We start from the raw sequence: 10,126 nt of genomic DNA on the forward strand, positions 1-10,126 counted from the left end.
ATTGTTTTGCATGATTTGTACCTTTATTAAATTAACGAAATGCAGGTAATCATTTGTTGTAACCAGTTCTCTGGATTATGTTTCACATGCAGAGTTCCATCTATGTATTTAGTTATTCTTACAGTTAAGTTCATTGCTGTGTTGAAGTGCACACTCGTGAAGATATTTAGCATGTAAAAAGCAGGGTTTTGATACCTTAACAGCTTCATATTGAAGCTGATTTTACTCTTAAGCAAGTTCAGTGGCAGACCTGTTACATGACGCATCTTGTTAGATTAAGGAAAAAAAACATACTGCCAGAATCTCATTAAATATGCTGATTAAACAGTTTGTATTTATATTTTTGTACTTGAGGGCTACAGAATGTTGACCTAAATCATAAAGCTGTTTTATTTTAAATTAGTTGCTTTAGGAATTGAAAATAAGCTTTTATAAATTAAATGTGCACGCAAGAAAACACAAGCAACCGTTAGATTTTAGTTTTTACATGAAATTCTCCTTGTATCTTCCATGGAAGTACCCGTGGCTGTGCCTGCTTTAGCCTTTAACAAACACCCATCTGTCTGAGTGGTCAGCTAGGGATATGACAGGAACGATCCACCCCTTTTGCCACTGCACAGGTGCTAACTGCTAACTTACCTCTAAAATGCCGACGTTTGAAGTATTTTATTGCCAAGGATTTCAAGACCTTTCATAGCTGATAATTAGTCTGCAGATCATAAAGAAAAACTAAGGGAAGAGAGATGATTTGACGTTGTCATTCTACAGCGAGGTTGACTTTTCTATTGAGTTCTTAGAAAATACAAACATTGAGTCCCAGCAGTGTCGTACACTAAATAGTCAGATGGCATATTTATATTGTTGGTTGATGCTACTGATCCTCCGCCCCGTTGTGTCAGTAAAGGCAGCGAGTAGTAGGGGTTTGGTTGGGGGCTTTTGTGTTGTTGTTTCTCAGTTGTGGCATTGCAGTGTTGGTAACCGTTTGTAATGAACCATATCCAATGCTCTGCTCTGTGTGATACCTTTGTTGACTTTTACGCAACTACCTGCAACAGAAGGAAATAAAAATGGGAACGAGAACCACAGTCTTCCACATCCGTAGGCCGGTATGTCATTTTAGTAGTCTGAATAGAAGTGCCCTTGTTGTCAGCTGTGTGCTTCACAAACGCTTGCAGCGCTTTGGAAGTTGTAGCTATTAAGGAGCTTACAGGCTTTGTCAGTTCACAGCAAAGCCACTTTCATGTTGGCGATGGACCGTGTTTTGGTTTTCAATACATTAGACAACCACACATAGACTCCTCTCGCATCTTCTTTTCCTCGTCAAAAAAAAAGCCACGGTGCCGCGTGTACTGAAAGGGCGAGCAGCTGCGGTTTAGTGGGCGAGAGCGGGGCTCACCGACCTGCCCGAGCCGCGCCGTCCCGCTGCTGCTCAGCCGGCACACGCAGCAGGCGGCAGCTGCGCCGTAGCGCTGCTGCCGGGCGCAAACCGTCGCCGCGGGGGCCGAGCGGGGCCGACGGCCATCTCCTCGCGCGGGGCGTTACCCGGCTGCCGAGTCGGCAGCCCCGCCATGCGGCGCCGGGCCCGGCGGCTGCCCCGCCCGGGTTGCCCGGGCAGCGGCGAGGAAGCCGCCGCCATGAGCAAGAAGCGGCTGCAGCAGGTGGTGGAGTCGCTGAGCCGCTCGGCCAAGCACTGTGAGTGCCGTGCGGGGCCGGAGATGGCGTTTGCTGTGCCCCGCTGCCCGCCCCCTCCCTTAGGAAAGGCGCGTGGGGCCGGGGGGAGGTGCGGGCGATGTCGGTTTTTCGCGTCCCCTGAGCCGGCTCAATGCGCGAGGTCTCTTTCCTCTTTGCGCCGCTGTTCCGCTATTTCGGTTTGCTTGTGTTTCGGCTCCCCAGTTAATAAAGGTGAAGTGGAATGCCTCATCAGGCTCTTCGACACGCTGATGAGCGCGTCCCACAGCCGCTTTGCCGCGGTCGGCTTCGATCGCAACATGTTCCGAGACACCCTGCACCGCGCCTTCGGCATGACGGACGACGTGCTCATGGACAGAGGTGAGGTCGGCGGGCTCAGCAGGGCTGCGGTGCTTCCTCTGCAGCCCTTGGCCAGCCCTTCTGAACAGCGATCTCTACAACAGTTCCCTTGAAGACTTGCCAGGTTACGTGAAAACCTGAAACTAGTTTCTGTGTGTTTTCTTATTCCAGTGAGAATAGTGGATCCCTACTGCCAAGAAAACCCCTTAGACCACTGTGAGAGAGGTTGACAAAGCAGAAAAGTTGTATGCGAACTGCTACCTCTGTGTGAGGGTGGAAGGGAGGTGGAAGGCTGAAGTGTCCATAGGGGAGGAAAAAAGTACATTGCTGACCCAGTGAGCATTCCTGGACAAAGGATTGTTGTCTCAGGCATGTAGGGGCAGCCAAAGAAGTCATGCAGGGTGCTGCTGAGTATATTTCTTTATACAGAATGGTTTTCCCATGGTTTGGGAAGGCTCACACTCTTGCATGAGGAAGGCCTGGCAGATAAGGAACACGGGGGTGCTGAGTGTGGATATGTCTGTCCCAGACACCCTTAGTGCCGTGACAGAAGAGGGCAGCGCAGTGCCACTGTCCTTCCTTCTGTGGCTGCAGGACTTGGTGGCCATTGCAGCTGGTGGAGGGCTCTGTCATGGACTTGGTGAAGGTGTTTCTCTACTTGAGGAAAAATGTTTTTATGTTTTCATTGAACATAAGGAAATATTTGCGTTTCTGTATTACATAAATTTAAAATGCATCTCATAACCCTTTCCAGTGTTCCGCACTTTCGATAGAGACAATAATAATTACATCAGTGTGGTGGAATGGGTAGAAGGCTTGTCGGTATTTCTTCGGGGGACACTGGAAGAAAGGATTAAATGTAAGGTTTATCTGCATGCTAGTACTTAGTGGTAATTATAGTATTCAGGAATATTGAATTACACATCACTTTCATTTTAATAGATTAGTTAATCAAAGTGTTTAATAGTTGACAAGTTTTCTTCTGTAGCGTTCAGTGAAAATGATTTCTGAAACCATTTCTCTGAGACAGATTATTGTGTAATTGTGTATTACTGTGTTGCTGACAGAAAATCTCTTGAACTGAAGCTTGTTCTACTGTATGGTTTTGACAGAATTTATGTTTTTGTATCCCCACACAAAGCTGGAAGTAAACATGTAGTTTAAGGGGAAGGGGGTGGCTGGATAACAGCCTCCTCAGGCAAACAAGACCTGTGCCAGCATTCATGTACTGGCACAACGGGGACAAGCAGCAGTTACGTTGATTCTAGCAGTTATTCGGCTCAGAAGTATAGATGGAAAAACTAAGTCCATTTTTTAAAATATTCCTAAGAACCTTCAGGGTAATGATGGAGAAAGATGGTAGAGAAAAAAATGCAGGAACTCTAGAATTTTTAAAAGCAGCAAAAGGGGGTGGGGGGGGAGGAAGAGATTGGGGGTGGAGGGGGAGTATTATAGAAAAAGGAGAATGATAGCATGTTGTTTCCATGGTTTCAGCATCAGCCATCCATAATATGCTGTCAAATTTTATCATAAAGCATTACACTGGAACATGGCTTGGGATGTCACACCACTAGGATATATGCCAGGATGTAACATCAGAAGAACCACAGGCCATAAAGTATGCAGCCCTGCAGTGCGCACTCTAGGATATACTGGTGTGTGATGGCACGCAGTGGTGTTTATCATAAGTTTATGCTAGTACAATTTTTCACTGTACAAACCCATTAGCAGGGGAAGAAAAATCTGCCCCCAAAGTAAAAACTTTTGTTTGTTTTTTTAAATAAGTTTTGTGAAGGATACTGAAACGCGTTATAGTCCTAGATTTCCGATTTCAGGGAGGCAGAAGAATTTGCAAGATACATTAGTCAGATGCCTGTGCTGAAAATACTCTGTTGCAGATTTACTCTTTGCCTTTAGAGACACTTCAGTTGCTTTTTCCATGCTAGTACAACTCATTCTTTCTCCTCTATTTTTCTAAAGCAGTTTCTGAAGTAACTGGGACATGATTTGTATGTTCAAAGCCCTTCTGATACAGACAGCTGGTCCCAGCCACAAGAAGTTGGGTTTCTAAACGAGAGCCTAATTTATGTTCTAAAAAGGTACTCTCAGGGAAGTTAAGATCTGTAAACTACTATCGTTGTTACGAACTGAAGAAATAGATTTCAACTATAATGGGTAAATAGGCAATAATTGAGCAGTATCAAAATGTGATAGGTATATTTCATACATAAATAGTACGAGAATCATAGAACATGGAAGTTGGAAGGGACCCACAGGGGTCATCAGGCCCAACTCCTGGCTCCATACAGAACCACCCAAAATTCAAACCCTGTGTCTAAGAGCAGCGTCCAAATGCTGCTTGAATTTCAGCAGCTTGCGGCCATGGCCACTGCCCTGGGGATTGTGTTCCAGGGCCCAACCACCCGCTGGTGAAGAATCTTTTCCCAGTATCTAATTTGAATATGTTAAATTTTGCTCAATACATACGCTGTACAACATATAATTCACCTTTTCTGTCTATAGGCAACAGCTTTATTGATGGGTGATCTAGTTTGTATGAACTTTAAATTTTATCTTTTGAAAAGATTGTTTTGAGGTTTATGACCTGAATGGTGATGGATATATTTCAAGAGAGGAGATGTTTCAAATGCTGAAAAACAGCCTTCTCAAACAACCATCAGAAGAAGATCCTGATGAGGGAATTAAAGACTTGGTAGACATAGCACTGAAGAAAATGGCAAGTACTTTCCTATTGTGACACTTAGCATCTCTCAAGCTTGTTCTCCCCATAGGAGGCTGGTCTTCAGGAATTTCAGTTTGGCCCTATGCCTTGAATAATAGTCATAGTGCACCTTTTAAAAAAATTTATTATTATTTATTTTTACTTAAGGCCTTTACTTTATGAGGATTAAATAAATGCTTACTGTAGCTCAGATCTTGTCTGAGCAGACTGATGGCCCAAGGAAGATTTTTGCATTAAAAAAAAATCCACGAGTGAAATATCTGTTAAATAAACAGGCAATTACTACAATACTTTGCTAAGGACTTCTCCTTGTGTAGGACCATGACCATGATGGCAAACTTTCTTTTGCGGACTTTGAAGAAGCTGTCAAAAATGAAAATCTTCTCTTAGAAGCCTTTGGACCATGTCTGCCAGACATAAAGGTACATCAGCCTTCAGTTAAAAAAAACCTATCTTCTTACTATTTTTAACTATATGTTCAAATTATGGCATTAACTGTCTTTGTATGAAGTTTGCTGAATTCATCTGGTGCTTCAGTTGTGAGATTTTCTGAGTTCATGTCTGCCTGTCACAGTACACATTTCCTGATACAGTCAAACATTGATACCAGGGAGCATAGAAACATACTATGTCATGCCACTTGCCTGTGCTGTGGCAGCAATACAATAAATGATTCTCAGTAAGCATCCTCCCAGGCTAAGAAAATGAGATCAGTCTCTTGCAGTTTATCTGAAACTTCTTCAGGAATGCAGTGTCTGTTCTTCCTTCAGTGCCACTGGCTCCACTGCCATTCTTTTGGGAGAAACTGGTAACCTTCTGAGAAAATACCTTAGAATTGTCATCTCATAATGCAGTGCTTCTATTGTTAAATTCCATCCGACTGAGCTTTATTTATTAGCAGCGCACCCAATTCAGAGAGATTTTTTTCCTGAAAGATGGTCATTTGGGATTGCAGTAATTTCCTCAGTGTTAAGTCAAACTGAAGCATAGATGTCTGCTTTGTAATAGTCATTTTTTACTAATCCATCATTATACTCTTTGAACTGCATTTTGTTTTTAAATGCCAACAGTCTTGCCCTCATGGAAACGGAAAAACAAAATTCTGACATACATGCAATAATGCATAGAAACAGAAAAGTTCCTAAGATTGTTGAAAAAAAGTCAAGCATTTATTTCGCTCAGAACCTACATTTCATGCCAGCTCACCTTCCTAGTAGGCTGGAAGACAGAAGGAAGAAGTCTCATAGCTGTGGCTGCAGTCTGGATAATCTCAGGTCACCAAACAGTAGCTGTTTTCAAAACCTCACATTTTAAAAGGCTGTCAGTAGGCTTTCAGTGACCCAGGGTCAGTACTTCTGTTTTTCTCTATCAGGGGAAAGTTTTGAAGAGTTTCTTAACAGCATTTACTTTCACCGATCAGCCCAGAAAAATTATTTGCTTTTTGTCAGAATTGGTGGTAAATCAGGGCTACAATTCCAGCCACTTGTGGCAACAAGTAGGAAACTGAGGCAGTTTCTTGATTCCGCTGTTTGTGTGTCTGTTCTGCACCCTACCCAACTGGTACCTTTTTACGAGGTCTCTAGTTCCTTTTTTAAAAAGAACTCTGTTTATATACCCTTCCAAATCCCCCAAAATCAATAGATTTCAGCTATGAGCACTTCTGAGCATGAAGAAAGCTCAGAATTCACAAGCTTTCCTAGTGTGGTTATAACTCCAAACACTGTGATCAGTTTCTTGATGACAGTAATTATACGGGATTTAGCTTTTCCATGCTACAGAGTATTGTTTCACTACTTACACATTTCAGTTGGCCCTCTTTTTCTAACTAAATGTAAAAGTTCTAGTTAACTGAGAAAAAAACTTACATTTTTCTCCTGATTTAACAGAGCAGTATGGCATTTGAAAGGAGGACCTTCCAGGAAAAGCGTAAACTGTAACTGCAACTGGAAGACTGCTCTAAGAATTCTTCATCATTCCTCATAGGACAGTAGAAATAAAAGCAACACAAAATAATTGATATCTTAAATTTCAATATTCCTTTACTGTAAAAGCTGTGGAATAAATAGAATTTGCTTTTATTACTTTAACTAATTGCCAGTTCTTTAAATACACAGGACAAGGTTGCTACAATATTACACTGGTTTAGTTTTTAATATTGGGACTGTTTTTAACAAGGAATTGCTTGGAAATGCAGTATAAAACAATTTTGTTTTTTAAATTAAAAAAGTAGTAAGTATTTTAAATTATATCCTCAATAAAGAACTGTAGAAAGATGCTGCCAGCAGTATCTATATTCTTCTTCTCTGCTTTACTGGTGGCTTGGTGGCACTAGTGCCTGGTTTTTCCACAGATGTACTCGAAACAGACTCTGCTACCTGAAACAGGGAAAAAAAAATTCTAAGTGAAGCATAACCGTTGTTGGTTTTTTTTAATGTTAGTTTTAGAATAAGGCTGTTTCTTCAGTCTGTGAGTACTAACAGGCATATATTCTCATAATCACACTTGCATTGATTTTTTCAATAGAAAAGGGAGAGAAGTAACACCAAAGGCAGCATTAAATGTGAGAGCTAAAACTCTTAAGAAATGCAGGTGTGCTAGCTATTTTTTGTTTGTTTTTGAGAAAATTTCAATCACACAAATCAATTTCAGATGCTCCATGATATACACTATTCAATATTTTATCACTTGCTCTCCATAGCAGAGGTGCTTCAAAATAAAGTCTGGTACACTTTTTGGACTTGGTTGGATATTTTGGAAAGGGGAAAAATGTGTTTTTGGCAAGCATTGTAGAAATATACTTTTTTTTAAAGGATGTGTGAAAATGAAAATATCAGAACTTTAAGAATCCATACCTCTTTCAGTTTATTTCGAATCAAGGTAGCTGAAGTATTCAGTGAATCATCATCCATATCCACTTTAGGTATTTCTGGTAGCTGTGGACCAATAACGATGTCAGTACTGTCCCCATTTGTTTCAATGAGGGCAGATTTGTTACCCTCTTCTCTCTTCCTCTTACGTTCCTGCAGGTGAGTTGTACGAGGCATAAACCTGTCAGTTCCATTATCAACTGGAACTGTCCTTTGCTGAATTAAAGGCAGTGGTGAAGCACATCCTCCTGGATGTGTCTTCAGAGATAGGGATGTGCTCTGACCAAAGTTCCCAGAGACTTCAGCACTGTGGTTGTCACATTGGGGAAAAGTCAATAGGCCCTGACTGTGATTGCCAGAAGGATATTCCGTGTTTTGGGACAACCCGTGAGAATCTGGAAAGCAGGATGGATCCCAGTGACTAGCTGCATACGATGCTGATGTGCTCCACTGACAGTCAGACTTGGTCTTTCTAGGCCCCTCTGTTTTCTTCAACAGAAACCAATCTTTAAAATAAAGAAGCCAAAAAAAAAAAAAAAAAAAAAAAAACCCTTCATTATTTTATGCCATTAGTTCTAACATATAAGGAGTGTTCAATACAGTGACAGAAACGCTACCAGCAACACTTCATTCCTGGTTACCTTTCTGTGATTCTGCTTAAGAAGCACCTTAAGAAATAACCTCCTGCAATGAATAATGATATCCAAGTACATAAGCATAAGGAAGGAGAGGCCTGTACTTGGCACTGTACTTATTTTACAGCTTGTCCATCCTTCAGCGCTGCCTGGGAGCTCAGCAGCAAGGCTGCCTGTCAGCCCAATCCATTCTTCACATTCCTTACATAGCCAAATGGCAGGCTGGAAAAGGTTTGGGTTTTTTGGTTGGTTCTTTTTATGTGCCTTTTTTTTCCTCTTACAAAACTGTCTTTTTGGCTATGCCTGAAAGAACTGCAACAAGGGGGAAAAAACTGATCCCCACTTTCCTGGCTGTGCTTAAAATTTCAGGTAACATTTTGAAAAGAGAACAAGAGAAGCGAACAGTGAGGTTTTAAAGCTTTAAAGTGCACATTAACTAAAACATTGCTTTCTGAAAGATGCATCTTTAAAAATAATTGAGAAATGTCCTAATTCTGCATCTTTTAAAACAGCTAAATACAAAATATTTTCTTTAATGGATGCTTTTGGCTTTACCAAGACCCACCAACCACTGAAATTAAGATTCTACATGAAGTTTAGTTACAAACCTCTTTGATTTGTTGCTTTTGCTATATACTTCCTTCTGTCCTGCAGCTTCTCCCTAGTTTCTTGGACTGTTTCAAATTCTGGTGCGTAGCACACGTGCAGCAAACTCCCAAAGAAACTCCGTTCATCCATTTTTTTCTTGGCCACCCTGAAGGAAACTAAATGGCATTAGCAGAACTGTGGGCTTTACTTCAACTCTCTGGAATGTAGATCATACACAAAGAGGCCGTGAAGGATTAAAACAGCAAAAGGCAGTTACTGCTCTGTACAATACCTCGCACATTGGAGATTCTGGAATTTTATAAGATAAACTTCAGTAAATTGCTCTGCAGGATATTCATCGAGGGCATGGTACTCTTCTATGGCACCGTACAAGGCAAACTGCTCCACTAATTCCTTCATGACACCTAACGCAGGAACTCCCTGGATCAGTAAATAACGAGATTCCAAGTTGATGGTATACACCTGAAAGAAACAGAGTATTCTCAAACGCCCGCGTTCTGGCTTCACTGCAAAAATAGCAGCTCAAAGCACTCGCGTTGCCGCTGCTGCTGAGCCGCTCTCGGGATGCCGGAAGGCCCGCTGCGCTCCGCGCACAGATGGGATCCGCAGCAGGAAGGCGGGAGCCTGGCCGGCAGACAGCGAGGTGCGGCTACCCGGGGCCGCCGCGGAGAGGAACGACCGCAAACCTCCTACTCGTCGCAGAACGTCAGCGAGAGCTGACGCTTCTCCGCGGCTCGGAGCGTTTGCGGAGGCCATCTCCGCACGGCGCGGCCAGCCCGCCCTCGCTCCGCACCTTGACGGCCCTGGGCCGCCGACCCTCGCGGTACTTGGCGCGCGACCCGCAGGCGCCCAGCTGCTGGTGGTGCCTGCACGCCTCCCCCAGCGCGCCGCCACCGCCTGCCGCCATCTTCCCAGCCGCCGCCGCTCCCCGCGCAGGCGTCTCTAGCCGCTCGCCGAGCAAGCAGCCAATCGGACCGCGCGCGGCACGCCGCCCTTCTCTTATCGGCTCTTCTAGGAGCGGAAGCGGGCACCGTCGAGAGGCCAGGCGGAACGAGCCGCGGCCCCCGATGGAGCGGCCAATCAGAGGACGGGAACGCGTAGATGCCGCGACCGCATTGGTCGGCAGCGGGTCGTACCATTGTCCCGGGGGCGGCAGGGGGGAGGAGAAGGAATCTCGGGAAGGCCCGGCCGCACCGAGCGGGCAGTTCGGCGCCAGGGCGGGGCGGCGCGCAGCGGCGGCGGGG

At 43.9% G+C, this 10,126-nt stretch overlaps 2 protein-coding genes across 2 annotated transcripts; one reads left to right on the top strand and one right to left on the bottom strand.

The window, feature by feature from the left end:
* Positions 1 to 1,634: 1,634 nt before the first annotated feature.
* CLXN (calaxin) lies at positions 1,635 to 6,708 on the top strand (the record flags this gene model as incomplete). The annotated part of the gene is made up of 6 exons (XM_079538031.1): positions 1,635 to 1,692; positions 1,894 to 2,049; positions 2,783 to 2,887; positions 4,614 to 4,765; positions 5,089 to 5,193; positions 6,658 to 6,708. 6 exons carry the CDS (start codon positions 1,635 to 1,637, stop codon positions 6,706 to 6,708), a joined length of 627 nt encoding a protein of 208 aa, XP_079394157.1.
* Positions 6,709 to 7,059: 351 nt separating this feature from the next.
* Positions 7,060 to 9,789, bottom strand: RBM48 (RNA binding motif protein 48; the record flags this gene model as incomplete). The annotated part of the gene is made up of 5 exons (XM_079538109.1): positions 7,060 to 7,146; positions 7,624 to 8,144; positions 8,882 to 9,027; positions 9,154 to 9,344; positions 9,676 to 9,789. The coding sequence occupies 5 exons, from the start codon at positions 9,787 to 9,789 to the stop codon at positions 7,060 to 7,062; spliced, it is 1,059 nt and encodes a 352-aa protein (XP_079394235.1).
* Positions 9,790 to 10,126: the final 337 nt, after the last annotated feature.

Source organism: Tetrao urogallus, assembly GCF_951394365.1.
Source record: "Tetrao urogallus genome assembly, chromosome: 7".
In the NCBI taxonomy this organism is placed as follows: Eukaryota; Metazoa; Chordata; class Aves; order Galliformes; family Phasianidae; genus Tetrao; species Tetrao urogallus.